Source organism: Melozone crissalis, unplaced genomic scaffold (assembly GCF_028551555.1).
Source record: "Melozone crissalis strain CALT ecotype California unplaced genomic scaffold, PUWL_Pcris_2 ptg000029l_1, whole genome shotgun sequence".
Taxonomy (NCBI): Eukaryota; Metazoa; Chordata; class Aves; order Passeriformes; family Passerellidae; genus Melozone; species Melozone crissalis.
The window spans coordinates 19,316,485-19,343,421 of record NW_026535807.1 but is presented as its reverse complement, the minus strand read 5'-3'; the positions used below and the strand labels follow the sequence as shown (position 1 = coordinate 19,343,421).

At 49.7% G+C, this 26,937-nt stretch overlaps 2 protein-coding genes across 3 annotated transcripts in view; both read left to right on the top strand.

The window, feature by feature from the left end:
• Positions 1 to 16,356: 16,356 nt before the first annotated feature.
• LOC128939965 (uncharacterized) lies at positions 16,357 to 17,366 on the top strand. Its single transcript, XM_054281223.1, has 2 exons — positions 16,357 to 16,512; positions 17,044 to 17,366. The coding sequence occupies exons 1-2, from the start codon at positions 16,424 to 16,426 to the stop codon at positions 17,285 to 17,287; spliced, it is 333 nt and encodes a 110-aa protein (XP_054137198.1). The 5' UTR covers positions 16,357 to 16,423; the 3' UTR covers positions 17,288 to 17,366.
• Positions 17,367 to 18,983: 1,617 nt separating this feature from the next.
• The window catches only part of LOC128939845 (EF-hand and coiled-coil domain-containing protein 1-like), a 38,017-nt gene continuing 30,063 nt past the window's right edge, over positions 18,984 to 26,937 (top strand). For both annotated transcript variants that reach the window (XM_054281054.1, XM_054281053.1), the window contains exons 1-2: positions 18,984 to 19,651; positions 20,925 to 21,331. In XM_054281054.1, the coding sequence (XP_054137029.1) occupies positions 19,016 to 19,651; positions 20,925 to 21,331 (1,043 nt within the window). In that variant the 5' untranslated portion in view covers positions 18,984 to 19,015. The remainder of the gene's footprint in view (positions 19,652 to 20,924; positions 21,332 to 26,937) is intronic.

The following is a 26,937-nucleotide window of genomic DNA, read 5'->3' as shown; positions in this document are numbered from 1 at the left end:
GGAGAAAAATTTTCAGGAGGATTAGGGAGGTCAGGGGCTCTAGTTAATGAAGGGGACCAAAACACCACCAGAAGAGCCCTTGATAAAGTTCAAGATAGGTCCCCATAGTAAAGAAGTTGTATTTTTAGTGGATACTGGAGCTTCTCGGGCAACAGTTAGAAAATTACCCCAGGGATGTAAGATAAGTCATGAGCGAGTTCCAGTAATTGGAGTTAAGGGAGAGGCTTTTCCCGTTCCTGTAATTAAAGTGGTGCAAATTGAAACAGATGACAAATTTGGAGTAAATGATTTATTGTTGATACTGGAGGCCGAGAATAATTTATTAGGCAGAGATCTAATAACAGCCTTGTATTTACAGATAAAACCCTGTGAAGAAAAACTTAAAAGTTATTCTTTAACTGAAGAGGATAATCTGGAACTTAATGATACGGTTTGGCATTCGGGTGAAGGGGGGAACCTCCACATTCTGCCTATTAAAATTGAAATACAGAATCGAGAAGTATAAATCTGAGTGAAGCAATATTCAATATCACTAGAGGGGTGGAAGGGATTAAAACCAGTGATTGAAAATTTAACACAGCAAGGAATATTAGAACCTTGCACGTCACCCCCTAATACTCCCATCTTACGGGTAAAGAAACCTGATGGGAGTTACAGGCTGGTTCAAGATTTAAGGGCAATAAAACAAAGGACTATTACACATTTTCCAATAGTGGCTAACCCATATACTTTGTTGAGTCAATTGCCTCCTAATTACATGTGGTATAGTGTGGTGGATTTAAAAGATGCCTTTTGGACTTGCCCTTTGGATGAGGGCAGTAGAGATTATTTTGCTTTTGAGTGGGAAGATTGGGAGACAGGTAGAAGAGAACAGCTCAGGTGGAGGGTACTACCGCAGGGTTTCACCAAGTCACCTAATCTTTTTGGGAGAGCATTAGAAAATCTCTTAAAAACTTTTGAGTTGCCTGAAGGAATCAAGTTGTTACAGTATGTGGATGATTTGTTATTAGCAGAGGAAAGGGAGGAGAAAACTAGGAGGAGCACTATTCATTTGCTGAATTTTTTAGGTGAAAATGGTCTGAAAATATTCAGATCCAAATTACAGTTTGTGGAGTCAGAAGTCAGGTACTTAGGTCATTGGATCAGTAAGGGAAAGAAAAAGCTGGACCCTGAGAGAGTTTGAGGAAAATGAAACATGGGACCCCTGAAATAAAAAAGAGAAATAAGACAGTTTTTAGGTCTTTTGGGTTATTGCAGACAGTGGATTGAAGGACTTAGTGGAAAAGTGAAAGTTTTGTATGAAAAATTGCCTACAAACCATTTTAAGAGGACTAGGGAGGATTAGAAAAAATTTGAAGAGGTTGAAGAAGTTTTGTTGCAGGCTCCTGTACTAAGTCTTCCTGATTTGGGAAAACCCTTTCAGTTATTTGTAAGTACAACTCATCAGACAGCCTATGGGGTACTGACTCAAGACTGGGCAGGAAGCTTGAAACCAGTGGGCTATTGTTCAAAACTATTAGATCCAGTTAGTAAAGGCTGGCCAACATGTTTACAGGCTTTGGTAGTGCCTGCGTTGCTAGTGGAAGAGGCCCAAAAAGTAACCTTTGGTGCACCTTTGGAAGTATACACCCCTCACAATATTGGGGGAATTCTGGCACAAAAAGCTGAAAAATGGTTAAGAGATATACTGAAGTACGAGGCTGTCTTGATTACCTCCCCTGAATTAGACTTGAAGGTGACACAAGTACAGAGCCCTGCTCAGTTTCTTTATGGGAATCCAGGGGAACAGCTGGTACATGATTACATAGAGGTTACAGAATTACAAACAAAAATATGTCCAGATTTGGGAGACCAAGAATTACAAAGGGGAGAAAAGTTAGTTACAGATGGGTCATCTCAGGTAGTGAGTGGGGAAAGAAAATCAGGTTATGCTATAATCAGTGGGGGACAGCTTGAGGTGAAGGAGTCTGGTCCCCTTAGTCCATCCTGGTCAGCACAAGCTTGTGAACTTAATGCATTACTCCGTGCATCATTAATACTAAAAGGGCTAGAAGGGACTATTTATATGGACTCCAGATATGCTTTCAGTGTAGTACATACTTCTGGAAAAATTTGGAAGGAAAGGAGACTTATAAGCACTCAAGGAAAAGGGTTAGTACACGAGAGATTGATAATTCAGATACTTGAAGCTTTAAAGGGCCCAAAGAGAATAGCAGTGGTTCATGTAAAGGGGCACCAGAGAGGGAGGGATATTAGAGTCAGAGGATATAATCTGGCCAATGAAGAAGCAAGAAGAGCAGCCTTAAGGAAAAGAGATACTGAAATCATGACCTTACAAGAAACAGACATTCAGCAGGAGACACCTTCCCTTTCACTAGCAGAACTGGCAGCTATAAGGAAATTAGGAGCAACATTGAAGGAGGGAAAGTGGGTTCTTCCTGATGGCAGGATGACGATGCCAAAGCCAGTGGCACGTCAGGTCTTAGATAACAGGAAAGAAGAAAAGGAACCAAAGGGGAATAGAGGAAAGAACAGGAGAAAAAAGAGTCAAAAGAACTGGCTGAATTGTATAAGCAACTAAAACAGCACTACAAAGATTGGGACCTGCCAGCCTCAAAAAGAATCCGTTTGTGGGATTGATGCAAGAGATTGCCACAGAATTGGGATTATCCAAATGTTGGATTTATGGGGGTCTAAAAATGGCTGAAACATGGCCGTGGAAAGGCGAGAGCTTAGCTCCAGAGCAATTTTTTAAATGGAACCACACCCAAATTTCTGGAACATTGAAGAGACCTGAAGGATAGATTTTAAGCCATCGAGGAATTGGAACCATTTGTATAACCCGAGAAGGAAAGAAATGTAATAAAATAGTGCAGCATACTCCTGTTAAGTCCACATTAGTAGTCAATATGGATAATGGTTCAAAAATTTGGCCACCTGAAATTCCTGATGGATATGGGGGACCAATAAAAGAAATAAACTGTGAGTGGGATGATCAAATTGATTTATGCTGGTACAGAAGTCCTGGAGCTAACCCCTACCAATCCATCAACAGCCTGAGGTCTTATTGGGAACAGCCAGAGAAAACTGATAAGAAATGGAAAGCCCCATAGGGGATATATTAGATTTGTGGGCAACGAGCATACAGTGAGTTACCTCAAAAATGGGGAGGAACCTCTACCTTAGGAGTAATACAATCCTCCTTCTTTGTTCTACCAAGGTCTAGGAGCAATATGTTAGGAACTCCATTGTATGAAACCCTGCAGCGGAATAAAAGAGATTTGAATTTTAATTTTCCAACAGCAGGAGGGAACCAAAAATGGGGAGAGGACAAATGGCCTGCAGAAAGAATTATAGCATATTATGACCCAGCAACATGGGCTCAGGAAGGGCCATAGGCATATAGGACCCCAATTTACCTGTTGAATTGATTCATAAGGCTCCAAGCAGTAGTGGAGGTGGTGTCAAATCACACCTCCGGTGCCCTAAAATTGCTGGCCAGGCAATATTCACAAATGCGGGCGTTTGTGTACAAAAACAGGATTGCCCTAGACTATCTGTTAGCAGAAGAAGGAAGCGTTTCTGGCAGATTTAATGAATCTGAGTGCTGCATAGAAATTGATGATTATGGAGAAGCTATCACCGAACATGCGGAGGAAATTAAAAGGGTGGCCCATGTGCCAGTACAAAAGTAGAATTCAATCTTGAAAGCAGATTGGTGAGATAACCTCTTTGGAGGTGTTTGGTGGAAAAAGTTAGGATTCATGTTGTTATGTTCAGGTTTGAGACTTTTGTTTCTGCCTTGTATGATTCTGTGTTTTAGTAGGCTAATTTACTCAGTGATTCAAGGGATGCAGATTACAACAATGCCTCTAGATCCAGAATCAGCTGTGAAAAGGAAAACCAAGATCTATAATGGTAGTAAGAGCTAAATCGACCTGTCTTAAAGAACAAGGAACCAATTAACTGTGGGCAGGACCTGGAGAGATTGAAATAACCCAGGAAATGCTAACCAAATTTGAAAAAGAGTGTGAAAAACTAGAGGCAGCAAGAGAAATGCTAGAAAAGTTTGAAGTTGAAATGAGACAAGAAGAAAATCCAAATTCTGAAGAATATAAAGGATATCAGGGCACAGTTTTTTAATAAAGCACAAATCAATGATGAAGAAGAGAAATGGGGGATTTGTGGTAAATAGGTATGATTCGTGCTGACAAAATTAAAACAGTAATCAATATTCATACAGTAATTAATATTTGGAAATAAGAACACAGTTAAAACGTGTCATGCCAAGAAAGAAAGGGAGAGGAGGGGTTTGACCCCCCTCTTTCCTGCAGATGTTCAAAGCAGGAAAAAGCAAGAGATATCAGGTACTAAAAATTAAGAGAAAGAAAGGAAAATCTGGTTGGGTCCAAGGAAAATGCCAGCTATAAGAGATTTTTTTGCTTTGAAGCTTAAATATAATATTATGTTCGTTTTGGCTTGCATTATGCTAGCTTAGTGCACATGCGTAACCCAAAAGTGAATCAAAAGACATCGAAGAAGAGGACAGCCTTCATCCAAAGATGACCCCCAAAAAGGGGTGCGACCACCAAAAGAATGGTGGAGCATGCGTGGTAAAGGTGGTGATGAGGGCGGAGGTAGAAGTGTGATGAATCGAAAATGGGAGGAGATGGCATTGACATATGGCATAGAAGGGGAGAATCTTCACTTGGTAAGCTTGTTGGTGAGGTGGCAAGGGTCCAAGAAGCATGCACCTCGTACCCCCACGGTTATCTTTTGCTTATGCACTATTATTGGAACCAAATGATCCCTTATTTTTAATCAAATTATATTGTCAATATTTCAAGTGTATCCAATTTTATATATTTTCTAAACTATTCAATTAGATTTGCTAATACCTCTAATATTGTTTGGTTTTTCTGATGATGGGATAATTGGGCAAACATAACAATGAGCACAGAGCCTTTATTTCTGCAAGCTCAGGGATGCTGGGGGGATCTTTGCACCATCAGGCCGAAGTACAAGGCTCTGGAGCCTCCAAAGGAACAGAGCCAGCCCCCTTGAGTGGGAGAAGGTGCGGCCTCAGTTGCAGCCCCGGGTGCCTCCTGTGGGCCCGGGCACGGCCCTGGCTGTAAATGTGTTGGGCTGCAGCACAGGGCCAGGGCGGAGCTCAGCAGCCTCATCAGAGCCCAGGGCCGCGGCCCTTCCCTGCCGGGGCCTGAACCTGGCCGGGCCCGGCCCGGCCTGAGCAGCCCGGCCTGGCCCCAGGGGATGGGCTCTGCCCGCCCGCTGTGCCTGCAGGCCGGGCCCAAGGCTTTGCAAGAGGCTTTCTCCCAGCGTTGCAAAACCTCAACCAAGTGACCCTTTGCTGTGCTGAGAAGAGTAAAAAAACCCCTCAAATGTAACCTCGCTGCACACCTCATGAGGGATCCCAGCACACCTTAGGAGCGGCCATCAATACTCCTTTGGGATTCATGAGGGATCCCTGCACCCCTAGGTAGGGACCTGAAAATATCACTGTGTGTCTCATGAGGGATCCCTTCACCCCTCAGCAGGGACCCCAAAATATCACTGTGTGCCTCATGAGGGACCCCTTCACCTCTGAGCACAAACCCCAAAATACCACATTGTGTCTCATGAGGTTCAGGCCCAGATCATCCCCCAGAAGGCAATGTGCCATCAGCCCAGGAACACTCAGCATGGGCTCCCCCAGCCCTCGGGGCCCCGCTGCTGGTCACAGCAGCCCCTGCCGGACTCCTGCCTGCCCCCACCGTGGGCATCCGCGGCTGCTCCTGGCCATGGAGCTCAGCCTGTGCTTCTGCTGGGTGGGCTTTGCACATGCTACCACCTGGACAGAGCTGTGACAACTCCATTTCTTTATTAAAACATCAAATGTGGGCCAAGCCCTGCCCTGGCAGACAGGGGCTGGCCAACTTCAGTGCTGGCCGGGGAACAGGACCAGGGGGCTCAGGGGAAGAGGGTCTCGTTTGGGAGGGGTGGGTTTTCGGAAGGGTTCATGACGGTGCTGCAGCCACGGAAGAGCACATAGGGGCAGACGTGGAGAATTGGGATAAGAGGTCGGAAGAACTTTGCCTGAGTTGTTAGGCTCCTCTTCTCTAGATGAACAGGAGCACCTGTGGAGAGAGGAGGCGGCTGAGGCCCCAGCTGCCAGTGGCACACAGGGTGACTCCTGCACAGCCATGCCCAGAGCTGGCAAGGCTCCCCAGCACGGCTGGAGCTGCTGGCACAGCTTGGCCCAGCTGCACAGCTGCCCCTCAAGACCCCGGCAAGCAGGGCACGGCTCTGGGCAGGCTCCCTGGCCAGGAGCGGGCCCCAGAGCGCCTCTGCCTTTCAAGGGCAATCTCGTCCCTGCTCTTTCTCCTCCCCACCTTGCTCTGCCTCTGCCGTGAGCCCCTGGGGCTGCTCTTGGCCAGGCAGCCTCAGTGGGAGCCAGCACTGGCTGCAGCCCCAGCGGGCCCCCCAGGACAAGGCCCAGCAATTTGGAGGCCAATGAAAGCTCTGGGCAGCAGCAGAACCCTCAGCAGAGTTCTTTGGACAACCATGGACTGGCCACAACTCCACAGTAGCCTCACTGGGAATGTTCCCTGCCTATGAGCAGCCTTTAAAGGAAGCTGTTTGAGGTAGAGAAATCACAAAACACTCACGATTTTCTCTTCCAGCAATACCAGATTGCTGCACAGCAAATCAACAGGAAAAGTGCTGCACCAGACACAATGGCCATCAACTTCACCAAACAAGGTTTTTTCCCAGCAGAAAACTCTTCTCCAGATGTTGTCAGCACATGTTGAGATGCCAGTTGCATCTGTGGGAGCAATGGGGAGTGTGAGCCAGTGCTGTGCTGCACTGCTGAGCTGGCAGCACCGTGGATACAGCTAGGACGTTCTCACTCCCTTTTTCCCCCTGAGCTGGGGCCTGTAGGCACCTTGCTGCCCCTTGGCACATGACTGCTCAGTACCCGAACCCCCTGTGCCTGCATGCCATAATTCCTCTGTGCTGTGCCCTTCTGCCCCAGGCAATACTTGTCAAAGGCATGGAAAATGGAAAAGACAAGAAAAATGCCCAGGGTTTTGGAGCTGCACCAGGGCCCTCCCTCCTGCAAACAGCTGCCTCTCTGCATCTACCAAGAGACTGGGAAATTGCAGGGGATCTCAGGCCTGTGATGCATTTTGGGGTCTCTGTCAGTAGATGCCCAATGCCTTCCTGCAGAGGCTGGGGAGAAGCTGCAGCCAGGCCAGGATGCCAAACAGCCCTGCAGGACGTGGAAGCAGCAGCGGGGCAGCGAGGCTGCCATGGATCCCTTCCCGCTGTGCCAGGAATGGCGTGTCCAGATGCCAGATGTGCAGCCAAAGCCCCCGGCTGCTGAGACCCAGGACAAGGCTGAGGGAAATGCACCCTCCACGGCGTCTCTCCAGGTCACTCAGGGTCCTTGCCATGGGTCTGGACACCTCTAGAGACTTTCTGTCTCCTCCAGGCTTGTTCCTCCCTCCCAGAGGACCTTAAGAGAAGTGTTTGCATGTCAGAAGAGTGGATCCCACAGAAGATGGGCTCAGCCCGTGGGGTCAGCAGGGACACACTACTCACCCCTGCGATGGGAGCTGGGCTTGTGAGCAGCAACCCGGAAAGGAGCCTGATAAGTCCTCTCTGCAGAGACTCCTGTAACACAAGAGCCACAGAAGCTTCTGTCTCCTGGTTCCAGCCAGGTTGTCAATGATTAAATGATTATCCTCTGAGGGGAACATTGACAACATACCTGCAGGAGGCTTATGAGGTTGGAAATCCTCATGGAGCAAAGCTGCTGCAGAAACCTGCCTAGCAAGCTCATCTAGAGGGAAGCAATAACCCAAACCCATTTCCATGGTGTCCTGGGATCCCCCCTCTGCTTTTCAGAGGGTAAGGCTGTGAGAGCCAGATATGAATGGACAAGGCCAGAGCTGCACAGGAGCCTGGGGAGCTCTGGGCTGGCTCCTGGTCACTCTCCACCCTCTTTGCAGGCCCTGTGACACATCCCTGGAGAGGAAACCGGGCCAGCCCAGGGCCCTGGGGGCTCTCTCCCTCCCCCAGAGGAAACCCTCCCTAAAGGCCTGGGGAAAACCATCCCCAGCGCTTCCCGGGGAGCAGGGAGCGCTGTCCCGGGAAAGGGGAGCCAGGCTGCCGGCTCACCTGCTCGCCACGCTTGCAGCGGAGCAGCCTGGGCAGCCCTGGCAGGCAGGGCCAGGGCCAGGAGGAGCAGGAGGAAGAGGCGCAGAGCAAGGGCCATGCTGCCTTGCCCTCTGCCAGTCCCGCAGCTCTTGCTGCCACCGCTGTCCTGACACCGCTGTCCCAATGTCAGCACCACTGCTGCCACCGCCGCTGCTGCTGCCGCAACAGTTGTGCTCAAGCACTGACTGCTCGCTCCTTGTGCTGCTGTGCAACCACGGGGCTCTGGCACCTCTGTGACCTCAGAGCCTGCTGTGACCTCATGGCTGGGGCAGGATTGCATTGGAATTGATCTCAAGAGGTACCCTTCCAGCGAGGAGAGCCTGTCCCGCCTTGTGTCTATTTGCAATCTAGATTCTCTTTAAAAGAAGTGAGATATATGATATTGGAAAAGTGGAACATTTCGTGGCTCTACATACAACAGCAACGCCAAGTCCAAAATTCCACTCATGTTGGTGATTCCCACTATTGCAGGCAGCAGCAGCCCTGCCATGCTAACACCGACTCCCTGCTGTGCGCTCTGCAGCCCTATGTCCCATATTTTAAAAGTGAAGAACTTGATGTGAAAGCTTACAAAAATAATGCAACACAGGACATTATGGTAGTTGCACACTTCAGGGGACACCCAAACCCACAGCACAACTTATAGGTGTCCTCAGCCACCCTAAACTCCCCTTGTGTGCCTCACAGGAGACCCCCAAGTGCTGCTCAATTTTACAGATGCCCCTGCACAATTTGGGACATTCATTAAATTCCGTACACAACTTCTTGGTGTCCCCAGTCCCCTGCACAGCACAGAGGTGACCCAAAGCCCCTGCATGCCTTTAGAGGGACCCAAACATAACACTCAGGGAGCAACACCAGTGCTGAGCCATCTTCTCTGTGTGTGTGTTCACCATGTGTCCCTGGGGGAACAGATGAGGCCTGGGGGGCAAATCCCCACTCTGCTCACAAGAGATCTGGGGCTGCCACAGGCCCAGTGTCTGTCGGGCTCTGAGCTCATCCCTCAGGCTATGAAGGACTTCCTTCAGAGTCCAGCCTCTTTCCATTGTTCTCAAGGCAAGCACCTCCCCGATGGCTTCCCTCTTTCCCTGGGCATGCCACTGGAGGAGGCCCAGGCCCAGCTGATGCCAGGGAAGGCAATGTGCCCTCAGCCCAGGGACGCTCAGCATGGGCTCCCCCAGCCCTGGGGGCCCCGCCGCTGGTCACAGCAGCCCCTGCCTGGCTCCTGCCTGCCCACACCGTGGGCATCCACGGCTGCTCCTGGCCATGGAGCCCAGCCTGTGCTGCTGCCCGGTGGGCTTTGCTGCTGCTGCCACCCGGACACTGGGCTGCCAGCTCCATCTCTTTATTGCAAGAGAAGAGCTCATTTGGGAAGTGCTGCAGTGCCCGATTTCTTCAGCCCGACTTGCTGCCAACACCAACACCCAGAGTGGGCCGCCCCCAGAAAGCTGTCAACTCTGGGGTTTGGCTGTAGGGCACAGCTGCTTTACAGCACAGGTGGACTGCGCTGGGGTAGGGACAAGGAACAGGGAGAGCTCTTCTCTATGTTTGTTCCCTGCCGAATCAGCGATAGAAAGACACTGAATTACTGCCATACACCGATTTCTAAACTGGGGCGGTCCCTGGGGCGGATACAGTCCAATTGGGAGAAACTGAGGGTGGAACACAAGGCGGGGAATACATTGTTTAAACCAATAGGGGATTACAGGGGAGGAGGACAACTTAAACAAACCAATAGGGTTTCAAAGGATACCAAATGGATAGGGAAGTTTCTAGGCTTGGGGAGGGATTGACATTGGATGGGAGCAAGAGCAGGGAACAAAAGGGCAGGACTTTGGGGAGATGGACAACTAGGGAAAAACCAACAATACAGGGGGGAATCGAGCAACTCATTGGCAATAAAATATAGTATAACAATACCAAATAAGGGGGTGTCATAAAATTGACTACTAGGGCCGAATTACAATCAAAAACATGCACCGCAACAGGGAAGCTCTCAGTCAGGGCTCTGTTGAGCGCTTCCAAATCCTTTCCAGCATCAACAGAAGGTCAAACTTGCCCTTATCCCAAGCAAACAGAGTGTTCCCCAACAGCAAGCCATTCTGAGGTTGTCTGAGAAATGTGTATTTTATGATTGGCTTTTTGCAAATATAGCAGCCACAGGACACCGAAATCTTTCACAGAGAAAGAATTTATTGCTCTCCTATCAGAAGAAACTAACTTCTTCCTGCCTCGCTCAGCCCTCAAGAAGCCGGTTAGGACTAAGAGGGAGAAGTTGACGATGACCAAACAGAATCCTGTGTTTGAATGGAATTATATGCATCATGTATGAGATGCATGACTATGCAACAGGTTATTGTTTCCAAGGGTTAATCCTCCGTTCAAGTCTGTCCTTTTTCGGGCTTATGCTGCCCAGAAAATAGGTTCCCAGATGTCTGTAACTCTATCATTCTATTGTCTCCTATTCTCCTAATCCAGATTGTCCAAAATTTTTATCACTCTAATGATATTGCTATTTTTATAAACATTTTATTATTAATAAAATCTTAAAATTTTAAAAACAAGTGATTGCCATTTTTCACACCTCTTCTGGGAATCCGGAACATGTGTGGTGGGGCTGGCTGCACCTGTGGGAGCAATGGGCAGCGTCAGCCCGTGCTGTGCTGCGCTGCTGAGCTGGCAGCACGGTGGATGCGGGCAGGACGTTCTCCGTTTGCCCCAGAGCTGGGGCCTGCGGGCACCTTGCCGCCCCTTGGCACAGGCTGTGCCACCCAACAAAGCCCAGCAGGCCGGGAGGAGAGCCCGGGGCCAGCGCAGCTGCTTGGGCAGTGGCTGCTTGGAGGGACACGGGCCAAAGCCATCCCTGAGCAGCCACTGCCAGCCCTGGCCCTCCCTGCCCCGTGACAGCTCCCCCAGCCCCAGGGAACTGACTGACACAAACTCCACAGCCAGCAAAGAGATTGCCCCAGTAATTGTCTGCTGCTCTTCTTCCCTGCACTTGGTCCCAGAAACATCCCTCACACTGCTCTAAATGCCCACACATGGCCTGACCAGCCCCTATGCTTTTCCAGTCTGCTCTCTGAAATATTGCAACAAACCCACCAATAAATTCCAGGCTACCTCTGTGAGTTGCATACTAAAATCTTCTTAATTTTTCCCAATACCTGGAATTTCCTGTATATTCTAATTGTCTTAATGACCTCTGATTCTTTTCAGTGTTTTTTTTTTTTTTTTGTATTGAGACAGATGAAATAGCCTTATTGGTTTTAGTATTGGCAGGTCTGGTTTTTTTCTTAGCAAGGTGGTTTACTTATTATCTACATGTAAACTTATTATTATTTATGGTATATTGTTCCCCAATTACTTTGACTACCTGTCATTCACTTCTTAGTCAATGCTCCGTATATGAACAATTTTGAATCTCTTTCTATCGGAATATAAAAATCTCAGAAAGCTGTCTTTTTAATTTTGATGACACACTTTCTCCCCATTCCTAGCTTTTACAATGATCCTTTTTTAAACATCCCTGATCATAGGTAGGCTTACTTGGGAAATGCTTGGCTTAACCTGGGAATGGATTATTACTTTTAGTGCTATAAACCTACATTGCTTCAAGCTTCACAGCCACAGGCCAGATTTGTGGCTCAAGGCATGGATGCCTGTCTGAATTAAAACAATGTTTGTGAGGCAGCTGAAGAGCTTAGACCTCAGACATTGAAATTCCTGGGACGAGAAGGAGGAGGAAGAAAGGATAAAATGGTGTTTCAAAGGCTGTTTTTTCACTTCTAGTATGCCAGAAGTATGGTAGACTACACGTGTCTTCAAGTGTCATTTAATTCCAGAACAACTCTCTCCAGTGCCAGACACCAGGACAAATTACCCAAAACTTTAGATCCTAATGCATCAGCTTTAATTCTAGTGAGCGGTAGGCCTTAATTCCAGTCCAATTAGCAAATCCACAAAGCAATCTTGCCACTGTGTGAATGGCAAGAAGAATTTGTTTGTGAACAGATGAATATGTCCCACTCAATCATGACCAAAATTTGCCTTGACTTGGAAGCAAGTAGACAAGGAGCAATGCAGTATTTGTGTTTCATGCAGTGATAAATGGGGCAAGAAGCATTAACAACTTACCTGTTTTACAGAACATAAATACTGACGCAGCCAAAAATGCGCCTACATGAGGGGATCTTCAGGACATTCCTTTATTTCTTAACTAGGAATGGGCAGCAAAACGCTGGCATTTATCTGAAATGGAAGCAGTGTTCCTCCCCTGTTTCTCCTTGAGCACACTGTCTGTTGTTTGCAGACTTCACTGCCCAGCCCATGAATCCTCTCAGGGCCAATTGCTAAATGACAGGGCTAGCAAAATGCAGGCACCACATAATCACCCCAGCACTAATCCAGCACTGCTTTGATGTTGCCCAGGAGCACAGAATGGCTTGGCTTGGAAGGGACATTGAAAGGCCATCTAGTCCAATGCCCTGCAGTGAGCAGGGACACCTTTAAGTAGGTCAGGTTGCTGAGAGCATGAGTTTGAATGTCTGCAGGGATGGATGTCCCCCTCTCTGGGCAACCTGTGCCAGGCCTTCCAGACCTAGTGTAAAAAATGGGTTTCTTTTGTCCAGTCTGGATCGACCATCTTTTAGATTAAAAGCATTCCCCCTAGGTCGGCTCACAAAAGGCTCTAGTAAAAGTTCTGTCCCATCTCTTTTACAAGCCCCCTTAAGGTACTGAAAGGCAGCAATGAAGTCTCCCTGGAGTCTGCTCCCTTGCAGGCTGAACGCCACCAGCTCTCCCAGCCTGTCTCCAAAGCAGAAGGGCTCCAGCCCTCAGAGCATTTTGTCCCTCCTCTAGACTAGACCCAACAGGACCATGGCCTTCCTGTGTGGGGAGCCCAGAGCTGGATGCAGTACTCTGTTGTGGTACAGACAGAGACAGCACAAAGCAACAGGCTCCGTTTCCAGAAGGCTTCAAACCCTGTTTTTATTCTAGCATGCATGCTTGTTCTACATTCTTACAAAGCTCATAATTTACATTTTACTCACTGGTCACGAGAGAAAAGCAAAATACTTCTTGGAGTAGGCAGTTGCAGATTTATCTTATTTATCCTTCTTCCTTTCTTGGTTTCTGTGTCAACAACCTTCGTAGGAAATTCTTTCAGGGGTAAACATGGATCCTCTTATCAAAGTTCTCAGTGGCTCACAGAGGTCACTGTAAAACCTCTTCCACAGTACTCCAGGTGGGGTCTCACCAGAGCAGAGGGGTGGAATCACCACCTTCAAGCTGCTGGGCACTCTCCTTTGGATGCACATGGCTGGCTCATGTGCAGCCTCTCATCTAGCAGCACCTCCAAGTCCTTCTTGGCAGGGCTGCTCTCCATCCCTTCATGGCCCAGCCTGGGAGATCAGCTGGGCTGGGACAGTGTCACAGCCCTTGGACAGAGCAGCTGGGCAGGATGAGCTCCCTGCCAAAGAAGGCAGATCCCACTCCCCAGACAACTCCACCCTGGCCATGAGGTCACAGCAGGCTCTGAGGTCACAGAGGTGCCAGAGCCCCGTGGTTGCACAGCAGCACAAGGAGCGAGCAGTCAGTGCTTGAGCACAACTGTTGCGGCAGCAGCAGCGGCGGTGGCAGCAGTGGTGCTGACATTGGGACAGCGGTGTCAGGACAGCGGTGGCAGCAAGAGCTGCGGGACTGGCAGAGGGCAAGGCAGCATGGCCCTTGCTCTGCGCCTCTTCCTCCTGCTCCTCCTGGCCGTGGTCCTGCCTGCCAGGGCTGCCCAGGCTGCTCCACTGCAAGCGCGGGGAGCAGGTGAGCCAGCAGCCTGTCTCCCCTTTCCCGGGACAGCGCTCCCTGCTCCCCGGGAAGCGCTGGGGATGGTTTTCCCCAGGCCTTTAGGGAGGGTTTCCTCTGGGGGAGGGAGAGAGCCCCCAGGGCCCTGGGCTGGCTTGGTTTCCTCTCCCGGGATGTGTCACAGGGCCTGCAAAGAGGGTGGAGAGGGACCAGGAGCCAGCCCAGAGCTCCCCAGGCCCCTGTGCAGCTCTGGCCTTGTGCATTCACATCTGGCTCCCACAGCCTTACATGACCCCCTTCCAGTAGCCATTTACTATAGGCAGTGGGGGATCCCAGCACACCACGGAAATGTTCTGGTCTTTGCTCTCTTCTAGACTGGAACGATAAGATGGCTTATATGGAAAAGCTGGTGAACGACAGTATGAAGATTCTAGGGCATGGTGCAGGCAAGTTCTCGGTGTTCCTTACCTGAAAAATAATCAGTATCCATGTGGCAACGGCTCAGTCATGAGCCCTGTCCCTGAACATAATCTCAGGGCTTAAAGAAGCTGGAAATCTTGCCCTGCTCCCTTCTGTGGTCCCACAGGATCGCTGTCAGTGGGAAGAAGGATTATTTATCTGTCCATCTCCCTCCCATGTGCAATGCCACTGTGTCCTTCTGTGTGCTCTGTGCAGCCACGGAGAAGAGCAGAGAGGGAAGGGGCCGGGCCCAGGGCTGTTCCCCAGGGCTGAGCCTTTCTCAGCTCCTTTGCTGGCCCCAGGGAGCCTGAGCTGCTCCTGCTGCCACTGCCAAGCCCTGGCCTTGCCTGGGGCTGGGTTTGGAGCTGCAGCAGCTCCAGGGAGTCCTTTCTGCCCCGACTGCCCCGCAAGGGGCTCCTTCCATCCCAGTGTGGGGCCACTGCAGGCACGAGGTGCCCCTGGCCCTGCTCCTGAGGGGAAGGCAGAGCTGAGGGAGTGCCTTGGAGGGCACCAATCACCCAGGTGCCCTCACTGCCACTCGGGCCTGAAGGAGAAAAGGAACTTTCTGTTAAGGTCCTCCTAAATGGAAGAACCAAGACATAGGAGACACAAAATCCTTGGAGGCAGCCAAACATCTGGACCAGATGCTGAATGACCTGGAGAGACGCCGTGGTGGGTGCATTCCCTCAGTCTTATCCTGGGGCTCAGCAGCCGGGGGCTTTGGCTGCATAACTGGACACGCCGTGCCCAGCACAGCGGGAAGGGATCCATGGCAGCCTGGCTGCCCCGCTGCTGCTTCCACGCCCTGCAGGGCTGTTTGCCAGCCTGGCCTGGCTGCAGCTTCTCCCCAGCCTCTGCAGGAAGGCATTTGGCATCAGTTCACAGGCAGCCCAAACTGCACCACGGGCCATACATGCCCTGAGATCCGCTGCAATTTCCTAATCTCCAGTCAGATCAGGTGTAGGGGCTTTTTTGGTCAGGGAGGGCCCTGGCCCAGCCCCAATAACCTGGCTGTTTTCCTGATCCTTATCCATGACTTGACAAGTATTGTCTCCTGAAGTTGCCACCTCCTGCAATGGTTCTATTGGATCCAGCTGTGCTTTTTCCTTTCTCAAGCAATGGAGCAAAAGTCCATGCAGATGGGGCCATATCCTGTAGGAAGCAATGGCTTTGTGCCAGCCACTGATGCAGGAAAGGAGGAGATGCCAGATATGGGCACAGGTACAGGAGATAATTGCTCCACCAGGCTCAGCCCTTGGAGGGGCTGTGTGGCAGCGGCTCTTCCCCCAGGGCCTGCCCTTGCCCGGCCCGGCAGCAGCCAAAGCTGGAGGAGCCTCTGGAGGCTTGGAGGCCTCTGGAGCTCATTCACAGCCCCAGGGAAAGGGGACCCGTGCACCAACGTCCCTCCCGCTGCAGCTGCTCCGGAGCTGGCCCTGAGTGCCCAGAGGCCCAAGGCACAGGAGCAGCCCCGAGCGGGAGCCCTGCCGTGAGCCCAGGGCCAGAGGCAGCCTTGGCTCCCGACTGGGCAGGGGCTGCACTGGGTCCTGACAGGGCCTGAGTCTGTGCCCTGGGGCTGGGGGAGCTGTCACGGGGCAGGGAGGGCCAGGGCTGGCAGTGGCTGCTCAGGGATGGTATTGGCCCGTGTCCCTCCAAGCAGCCACTGCCCAAGCAGCTGCGCTGGCCCCGGGCTCTCCTCCCGGCCTGCTGGGCTTTGTTGGGTGGCACAGCCTGTGCCAAGGGGCGGCAAGGTGCCTGCAGGCCCCAGCTCTGGGGGAAAAGGAAAATGTCCTGCCTGCATCCACAGTGCTGCCAGCTCAGCAGTGGAGCACCGCACTGGCTGACGCTCCCCATTGCTCCTACAGAAGTGCTTGGCAAGTCAGACACTGACGCCCAGAATCCACGGAAAACCCCAAGAATTATCTGCCCCCAGGATGTGCGCAGGTCCTGCATGATAGGCACGGTAGTGACACTGTTCACTGTGCCAATTTCCATGGTGCTGTGCTATGTTGGGTTCCGGTGGTGGAAGGGAAAGAAACGGTAAGTGTTTGCCCATCTCTACCCACCAGCTTCTTTAAAGGCTGCACACAGTCACGGAACATTCAGGGAACAGAGAGGCGGCAGTGCAGGTGTGGCCAGTCCATGGCTGTCCAAAGAACTCTGCTGAGGGTTCTGCTGCTGCCCAGAGCTTTCATTGGCCTCCTAATTGCTGGGCCTTGTCCTGGGGGGCCCGCTGGGGCTGCAGCCAGTGCTGGCTCCCACTGAGGCTGCCTGGCCAAGAGCAGCCCCAGGGGCTCAGGGCAGAGGCAGAGCAAGGTGGGGAGGAGAAAGAGCAGGGACGAGATTGCCCTTGAAAGGCAGAGGCGCTCTGGGGCCCGCTCCTGGCCAGGGAGCCTGCCCAGAGCCAGGCCCTGCTCGCCGGGGCCTTGAGGGGCAGCTGTGCAGCTGGGCCAAGCTGTGCCAGCAGCTCCAGCCGTGCTGGGGAGCCTTGCCAGCTCTGGGCCCTGCTGTGCAGGAGGCTCCCTGTGTGCCACTGGCACCTGGGGCCTCAGCCGCCTCCTCTCTCCACAGTCGCGCTGCCGCCGCTCCAGCATCCCGGCCGAGAAGGCGTGCCTCTCCCTCGCCCCCAGAGAGCCCAGAGACCGTCGCCTTTGACAGCTCTCACACGAGGCCTCGGCAGCAGCAGTTGCCCAAGAAAGCAGAGCACCAGCCCTCCGTGCCTCCCCCACGGCCCCCCAGCCCGGCCTTGAAGCGGAAGCCTCCCGAGATCCCCCCACCTCCTCCCCTCCCGAGCCCGCCGCCCTGGTCCAACTAGGACTGCAACTGGGCCAGCCACGCAGGGCTTGGGCCACCAACAGCTTGGCCACCTGCCCTCCTCTACAATGAGCATGTGTTACCTACAGGCAACAGCCAGAGTCCGTTTTCATACTCTTGGACCTTCAACAGGAAGGGGGGAAGATTCTTTCCATGCCCTTTCTCATCTTTTACCTCTTTGATTTTCAGACAGTTGGGAGCTGGTTGCATCTCTTAAAGACTTTATTAGCACTGCATGTTTTGCCTTACCAGTCAAGGGAAAAAAAATAAAAATATTCTTCAGTTTGGATTTCATTTTAAGTGTGATTGGGCCATTCACATTTTGAGCATTTAATTTCTCATGGTACTTCTTCCCTTTTTCCTTAGTATCCATAAAAAGTTCATCTGGACATAAAAATCACCAGCATTACTGAGATTTACCTCAAAGCCCAGATAGGGAATCTAGCACCAAATATTCTCCCTGTGTACTGCACAACAAGAAATATTCAGAAGAATATTCACTGGCAGCTGAGGCTCGTGGAACTCCCAGAATACTGAGCCTGCAGAGGAGGTAGACAGCCCTGGCAGTGGTTGAGGGGACTTCTCATCACAGACTCCTCTGAAAGTGTGTCACTCCAGGAGGAGAAAGCATTTAAACCTGTGCCTTACCTTCCTCCTGTGCTAAAATGTAAGGTTCCTCCTGAGCTACAAACAATTCTCCATTCCTCAACAAAGCTACTCATGTTCTTGACTTATCTTAAAGAGCAAAAGCAAATGTGGTCAGAAATTTTGCATCAAAGCCTGTTTGCAGAGAAATGCCACCATATGTGAGAAAATAGTTCTTAGCATCAATTCACTCAAAAGAAAGCCAACCCTGAATTGAGCAGTGATTTAAATGAACTTGAATTCTCTTTATTCACCTATCAGCTGGATTGGTTTGCTCCTTTTTTGTGCTAGAGAGAACATTAGAACAATTTGCTCTTGACAGGACTCCTTGTATGGCTCCCACACTGGTGACTGCTCACCACGCCTTGCCTGGGCTCTTAATGCAGCCTGTTAGCAGCACCTGACTTTGCCACCCTGTTGAGCCCTTGGGCACGGCTGGTGCCACGGTCCCCTCCTGGCTCATGGCATGTCCCTGCTGCTGGAGGAGCCCTGCTGGTGCTGCTGCCTGCGTTCAACAACGCCGGTCCTACCCCCCAGCCAAAGACAGACTAAAGTCACTGCTTTGGGCAGCTCGTGTGAACGAGTTTAACACTTACTCACCTCTATCCCAGACCTCTTAAAACCCACCCAGCAAGATCATAAAGTCACCTCATCTACAGAGATGAGCAGGTCTGAGCGAACGGAAGGTCGGCTTTCACGCACATTGGGCTTTTAATTTAGTGGAAGCACTCACTCAGTTCACAAGCCTGACTTGTCAAAGCGGATTGTGCGATGCTATTGTGTTGCTTGTGTTAAAGAGAAACCCGAAGGGAGAAATGAATTATGAAATGAGAAACACTCTTGGGGCGCAGGCTTGGCAGATAAACGGAGCAGGGTAGCACCCGGCCGCTTTGCCGGAATCCCTGTTCGTGCGGGACAAAGGCGGACGCGGCTCCGCTGCGGGGCGAGCCGGGCGCTCGGCGAGCGGCGCTGGAGCGGCGGCGGCCCCGCCCCGCCCGCCCCGCCCCGCCGCGGGCCGGGGCCGAGCGCTCGGCCGGGCGGGAGCTCAGGATGCTCGGGCAGCGCCGCGGGCCGGGCGGGCGCGATGGAGCCGCCTGAGGGCTGGGACCCCTACGGGCGGCCGGCCCGGCGCACGCAGTGGCTGGTCAGCGCCCTCGCCTACCACTACGGGCTGGACCGCGGCGTGGAGAACGAGATCGTCGTGCTGGCCACCGGCCTGGACCAGTACCTGCAGGAGATTTTCCACCACTTGGACTGCGACGGTTCGGGCCGCATCCCCGGCGAGGACTTCCGCACGCTGTGCCAGGTGCTGGGGCTGGAGGAGGCGGCGGAGCCCGAGGAGTGCGCGGGGCTGTGGGACGGGCTCTCGGCCGAGCTCACCTTCCGCCAGTTCCACGCGCGGCTCTGCGGCCACTTCAGCACCCGCGCGGGGCCGCGGCTGCCGCTGGGCCGGGAGAGCGAGCACATCGAGACCCAGATCCGCCTGCGCAGCCCCCGCCGCCGCCGCCGCACCGACCCCGCCGGGCGCGGAGCCGCGGGCAGCGCCGAGCGGCGGCCGCCGGGGCCCCGCTCCCGAGAGTGCTGCGAGGAGATCGCGGCGCTGGAGCAGGCCGAGGACCGCATCGCCAGGCTGGAGGAGGAGAACGGCAGCCTGCGGGAGCTGGTGGAGGACATGCGCGCCGCCCTGCAGAGCAGCGATGCGCGGTGCCTGGCGCTGCAGGTGAGTCCGGGCCGGCCTCTGCACCGGCCTCCCGGGGGCGGCTCGGCTGCCCCGAGTGCTTCAGGAGAGATGCCGCTCCCGGAGAGTCAGTTTATAACCCCTCCACTGCCGCACTGAGACCGAAGCTGCTCCTTCGTCCTCGGCATTACCTTTTTAGCAAAGTTCAGTTACAGAGAGGCCTTAAGGAGAAATACATGGCACCGGTGTACCATTCAATATAGCTGTGAGGAGCACTCTTGTTAAAAGTGTAGCGGAGTTCAGCTTGACAAACCCACGCGTACAATGCTGCTGCTTCTTCTACTGCACGTGCAGTCAGGATGTGCTGGTACCATATGCTGGATGTGCACTAGTGCAGGGTCTTTCCTGAAGGGAGAAAGAACTTTTGGATTCCCCCTTGCACAAGCAGTGCCTTGGTCAGAAGTGCCTGTAAGAAATATTAGAAGGATGTTTTCCTCAGAGCGTGGTCACGAGGGTTCAGAGTTTGAGCCAGTGCTGCAGGCAGGCTGATGAATAGTCTGGGGCTCCTCTGCACAGCCCCATTAATTCCAGGGCTGGATTCTGCTGGTTCTGCTGGACTGGCTTGAGTGACACACATACATGCTTAACAGCAGTTAAATTCCTCTGGCATGAAATAGCTTGGAACAGGCAGAGCAGGGAAGGGCAGCAGGGACCCATTGTTCTGGCAGGTCTCACCAGGTGTGATTTGATACTAACACAGCCCTCCCAGAACTCTGCTCCACCTGTGACACTTCCACTTGCAGTAGATGACTGTTGTCTTCACAATGTCCAGCAAGGCAGGTCAGAGACACTTTTACCATTTTCATCTAAAAAAGGGAAAGGAAATCAGCAGCAAACACGAAGTCACCAGTCAGTAGTCCCAGGAAGAATGAAAATGACAAAGAGGAGAGCTCCAGAACACCCCTAGCTGCTCCCTGCTCTCTTCTTCTGCACAAAACTTGATTGGAAATATCTTTTTCAGCAGACTGCCTCACTCCTGAGTATAGACATAGTAACGACATGAAAGCTACACAGAAACTCGTGCAATAACATGATAAGTGTGTAGTTTGAAAATTAAATGCATAGCTAGGTATTAAAAATTACTTTCCAGAGATTGTTTCCTTGTCTCTGTATTTGGCAAAGGTCAAGTAGCTTTAGTTGCTGATCGACTCTGTGTGATTGAAAAAAACCAAAGCAACAAAGCACAATCCAGCCATTTTCAGTCTTCATTAAAACACATCAGTTTCTCCCTGCTTTGTGCTCCTGGTCATTACAGGTGGGACTGCGGAAGAGCCATGCCAGCCATACAGGAGAAGGACCCTGCTTCATAGGGAGGAAGAGACCATTAACACAGAAGCACTCCCAGACCAAGTGCCTCCAAAATGTCCTGGAGGAAATGGAGCTCATGCAGAGCTCCAGGGATGGGCAGATTGAAGAAGCCATCAGGTTCAGTCAGGAGCTGGAGAAGGAGCTGAAGAGCTCTCAGGAAGCTCTGGTCAGCCTGGAAGATTGCAACCATAACCTGAGGAGGGAGCAGGCAGAGATGAGGAGGAAGGTGGGAGAGGCCAGACACGCTGTCCTCAACAGTCTTGGCAAAGTGAAGGAGCTGGAAGCGAGAGCTAAGGAGGTGCCACATCTGCAAATACACATCCAGCAGCTGGAATCACAACTGCAGCACTACAGGTAGGTTGGAGTCTGACAAAAAGTGCCTATAAAATCACAGTGTTGGGGCACAAGTGAGTTGGAGAATCTCGGGTGGGGGCTTATTAGACGTCTCCAAAACACCTTGTAAAATCTGGCCAGAGGGAAATTAAAAGCTGCTCATCCATTTTCCTTATGGGGGTCTTTAGGAGATCTGGGAGTCTTCCAGGCCAAAGTCAGGGTGCGGATCTACAGAGAGCTGAAGTTACTCCTCAGACACACAACAACAGAACTCAGCATGGTAGTGCTTCAGGAAAGCCCCAACACAAACTGCTGACAGTCCTTCAGAAACCATTTCCAACACACTTACTTTTCTTGCTGCCTTTCCTGGTCCTTAGGTGCCATCCCAAGCCAGCTGTAATCAGATGGCTGACTCTCCATTCTGTATAAAAGCTCTTCAGCCTGTCCTAGGAACTGGGGAAAAGCACACCAGGACAACTTCTGGCCAGTGGTTTGAAACTTGCTGTGACTTCATTGCTTCTCCACTGAGAGAACAGGTAATAGAGGAGAGAAGCTGAAACGTTCCTAAACCCACAAAATAACAGAGTGGGAGACTCAAACAAAAAACACCAGCCAACTGAACCCCAGTTTTGTAATAGCATAAACAAACCCTTCCAGAAGTCAGAAAGTTGGTCACAAATTTAATAGTACACTGCTTCTGTTGCTTTTTATCTCAGACCAAACTTGGACTCACCGGTGGGTATTAAGTGTTAGTCATTTCTGCCCAAGTTTTAGACTGACCTATGGAATAAAATCTAGTTTATATTTTCACTGACTCAAAGCAAAACCAGTATTTCTAGACATATTTTTGCTTACACTACTAAATCTAGTATTTTAATAAATTGCATCTTCTGAAGTCCTTGCCTCTTCCTAAACTCACACTTCCTCTGTTTGCTTATAAGAAGAATTCATCGTGAGTTATTTGTGGCATCCTAGATGTTGTAGTGTTTTATGAAGTGAGGAAATTCTAAAAATAACCATTTTTACCCAGTGTCTTTCTGTCAGCATTGTGTATAGTAATACAGGCATGGTTGCAGAAGATCAAAGAAAATAGAAGCATTTCTTTAAACATCTAAAGGATTTAAAAACCACTGCGAGGGCACGTAACGTTCAAGGTGACTGTCAGGGGTCTCTGGATGAATGACACAACTCCTGGTGCTAAAAGGGATCACACAGCTTGTCAGGGCTCTCACCTTCTCCTTGGCATGAGCACCAAAGATTTAAGATGGGTTCTTGTCCTGTGGAATTGCTTTTCCAAAGTACAATGAAGGATAAAAAAGATCACCTTGAAACAGATGAAAGGCAATAAACAATGTCCACTGGCCTTGCAGAGCAGGAACTGCATGGCTTACATCAAAACAAAGACTGTGAGTTTAGAAATGTAAATTATATGTTCCTTGTAAGATAACCTTCATTTGTAATACTTATTTTTAAATTGCATGTTAATTTAAAGTGAGTATCAAGCTCAGGAATGGTGCTGGACTGACCATTTGGGAACTACACCCCTTTTTTAGCCCTGTAGCACATCTAGCAGAGGCCCAGGCCAGCTTCCCCCCTTTGAGATTCTCTGTTGGCCACAAAGCACCTGCACCTCCCCATCCAGTGGAACAGCTCTCGGTGTAAACAGTTTAACTTAGAGGTGCATCATGATAATTGCCCAGGGACTTGCATGCCTGGGCTCATATTCCATAACCCATGGAATCCCATCACTCCACGTGTTCCCAGAGTGGCACAGAGGTGGTGAATAAGCAGTGCAGAGCTGTGTGTTAGGCTGGGGAAAGGGTTCAGCAGCAGCTCTGCCCCACACAGCCTTGGCTGTCCCAGCTTGTCCCACTCCCTCTGCTCGCTCTCACTGGTGCTCAGGCAGCCCAAACACCTCCTGCTCCGAGAGAATCACCTTCTCCTGACGTGCAGGAGCCCACATCCATGGGTGTGGCTCGGGTGAGCTGCTGGGAGTGCTTGGTGAGGGGAAGAGATGGGTTGGCTGAGGCGTGGAGAGGGAGGGACAGCTGGGAATCCACAGGGTTCTGTCTGTCACTTGGCAAGAGTGTCACTTGTCCTGTTGGTTTAAGTCAGGTTGTGTTTCAGTTTGTGTCACTTGTCCTGTTGGTTAAGTCAGGTTGTGTTTCAGTTGCTGTTACCTGTACTGTTGAAGTCTGCCTGTGTTTCAGTCACCTTTCCAGTGAGCAGTTTTCTCCCCTGCCAGCTGCCACACAGAGTTTGTGAGCAGGGTCTGGATTTGGCAAGAGCTAATGCTACAAGGTAGGGCTGGAGAGGAATGGGGGGGATTAGGGTGTTCTGCAGAAGGCACTGGCAATTGCAGATATCTCTCCTGAGAATTCACCCTTACTGGCTTGCTGAGCCACAGGTTTCCTCCAGCTCAAGTCCAATTTCTTCCAGAGAGGATCATATTCAAGAATGAGTCCAATCTATGAGCTTTACACACTGCTCCTGTTTATAGATTCATATTGATCAAGGAAATGCTTTCTTCTTTTAGGTTCAGATTTTAAAAGCTCTTTTAGCATCTAAATCCCTCTTCTAGACCGTCATCTGAGACCTACTTGCAATCACTTAGATCTGAAATCCCAACCATCACCTTAAGTTATAATCCCTAATGCAGGAAACCACAGTTTGCATTTAGTCAAGAAAGTGTTTAAGTACCTGCGAGTGATTAAATGTTGTCCTAAACTGGAGTGTGTAATTATAATCACCTATTCTTGATTTCACATTCCAGATTCATATTCCTGCAATCTGTATGACTTAAACATGAACTTTTTCTGAGTGCACAGGTTCCTGTGCCAGGGTTTGAACTGCCCCTGTCAGATCACTGCCTTCCTAAACCAGCCTAGTTGGCCAAATTCTTTTCTTCAGGTGCCCATCCTGATCTTCCTACTCTGATGAATGTCTCAGGTTTCTGTCTGGACTATCTTTCCGCTTTTCTTTTCAAATCCCTGTCAAGTTAGTGAGTCAGCTCAGCTTTAAAGGTAGATCTCAATAAATTCCTTCCTGAAGAGCTTGAGTTGAGTTCATTTCAGAGGAAAAAGACATCACAAGAAATTGTATACTTACCATGGGTATTGTATCAAAAGGGTGTAATTGCCAGTGCCTGATGACAGGAGAGTTTAGGAAGTCAGGCAAGTCCCATTTTTATGCAGTGCCCAGGGAGTTATTCCCAGAGGACAAATCATTAACCACTATTCCCTAAACTCCCTTTTTGTCCCCCACTAAGTTCTGCTGCAGCACAAGGTGACACCATCCATGTATTGTAATAAAATCTCATTATTTCTAAGCATTATTTCTAAAAATACCACACATTAAAATATTACTACAGTAAAAAAATCACATCTGCTGCTTCTTTCACTCATTGAGCCATTTGCCCTGTCAGAAAAGGAAATTGGATTGGTTTGACATGAATTGTTCTTGCCAAATATGAGTTGGCTTTGTTTTCTATACTAGATTGGAGGTGGCTTAGAAATTGATTACCTAATAAAGTGTCCATATTCTTTTTTCTCTTTAGCCACACTGGAGGGAATAAAATGATTTAACAAACATGGTTTTGATCCCAGTGTAAGGAATAAAAGGAAAGGTCATTTAGAATTGAAATAAACTTCATAATATAGATGTTGACAGTTGGTTTATGTTGCTGCATTCGTCAGCAGCACAGTAATTACATAGGTCAGTGAAAGAGGTCATAAAATACCAAAAATGCTTCCCATATGCATGGTCTGTCTCCCAAATTACTTAATTATCCATCAGCATTTCTATGTGTTAATGAGTAGGAATCCTTTTGGCATGGAATGCAGAGAAGTTTGTTTCAGCCTCTCATATTTTCCTGTAAATTTGATGATTGAGGCCTCTAGTATAATTTTCTCTATTTATTTCATCAGTGTCAATTTTTCAAAAAAGTTATGCTTTAGGTTATTTTATACTGGAAGCAGTTCAGTTTTTGTTCTCTTTCAAGAGGCAGTGCCCTGATCTTTTCAATAATTTCTCAGGTTATCATTCACTCTGTAAAATATAACAAGATGGACCAAACAAGTCCAAATCAATAATCCAAGAACAGGAGAGAAATAGGGAAATATTCCATACAGGATCAGCTCAATTAAGTGTAGGGAAAAAAAAAGCCATAGGAAGGAAACATTCATACACAATAAAAGGTGTCTATAGTAGGTTATTTCCAGTCAGAATGATAATGGTTTCTATTTAAGCAGCCTAGAACTGTTCTTCTAGTTAAAAAAATAGACAGTAAAGAAAATTAGGACAATTTTTGATTGACTATTGTCATCAATACCAATCAATACCAGCTCCTTGCTGTTGGCAGGTGAGGGACATCTTGGCAATTTGTTCCAGGTGGCACCAAATTTGAGAGGAGGCTGTGGTGTGCATGTGCTGGACAGATGTGCAGGTGAGAAAGAAATCCTTGGACAGGAGCAGGGAGCAGGGACTGATGGCACTCAGGAACTGAGCTCAGAGGGTGAAATGAAATGTTAAATTTGCAGAGCCTCATCTGTGAAAACACTCAGATTCTTCTGGACGAACTGATGTCATTTTATTTTCTAACTTTGCCTTGAGCTGATATTGTTTTCTACTGAAGAGTGTAAGAAGTTTTGTATTTCAGAGAAGTCTGCCAAAAACCACAGAGCTTCAAGGTTTGGAAGAAGTTAGCTGTAGCAGGTGAATATATTCCCATCACACAAAGCTTGGACTACTTGTCATCAAAGAATCCTAAGCTAAGTAAGCAAACCAGATTACTCTCATTGGGAACACTTTAAAGCAGCATTTTGATTTCACAAAAGAGGATAATAGAAGGTATTGTTATTTATGGTAGAGAGAACTGTGCAGAGCAATTTAAATAGATTAATTTGGCAGAGTGAAAACGTATAACATCTCTTTCTGTGGAAGGGCTACTTTTATTTCAAATGCAAGAGTCTTTCAAAGCTTCCACATTAATAATAGCAAAGCCTTGACTTCAGATCCAGTCACATAATTGCAAGTTGATTTATCCTGAAGGAGCTGCAACATTTACCCCCAGTGTGCTGCAACACTGGAAGTGCAGCCACTTCCCTGCCTTTTTCCATGCTGGGTTCTTGCTTACAGTGTTTATTCTGGGGAGGCTTTCCCTGGCTTCTCCCTAAATCCTCCTTTTATCTGCCTGGCCGTGTTTCTGTGTGGCAGTGAATGGGTGGCGGCTCAGTGGCAGTGCCCCACACACAGGGACACCCGCCTGTCCCCTTGTGACGCTGTTCACAGGGTCCCAGGATGAGGGAAGAGATGAGCATCTGACTCCATGTTTCAGAAGGCCGATTTATTATTTTATGATATATATTATATTAAAACTATACTAAAAGAATAGAAGAAAGGATTTCATCAGAAGGCTGGCTAAGAATAGAAAAAGAATGATAACAAAGGCTTCTGCCTCAGACTCTCTGTCCAAGCCAGCTGACTGTGATTGGCCATTAATTAGAAACAACCACATGAGACCAATCACAGATGCACCTGTTGCATTCCACAGCAGCAGATAACCATTGCTTACATTTTGTTCCTGAGGCCTCCCAGCTTCTCAGAAAAAAAAAAAATCCTAAGGAAAG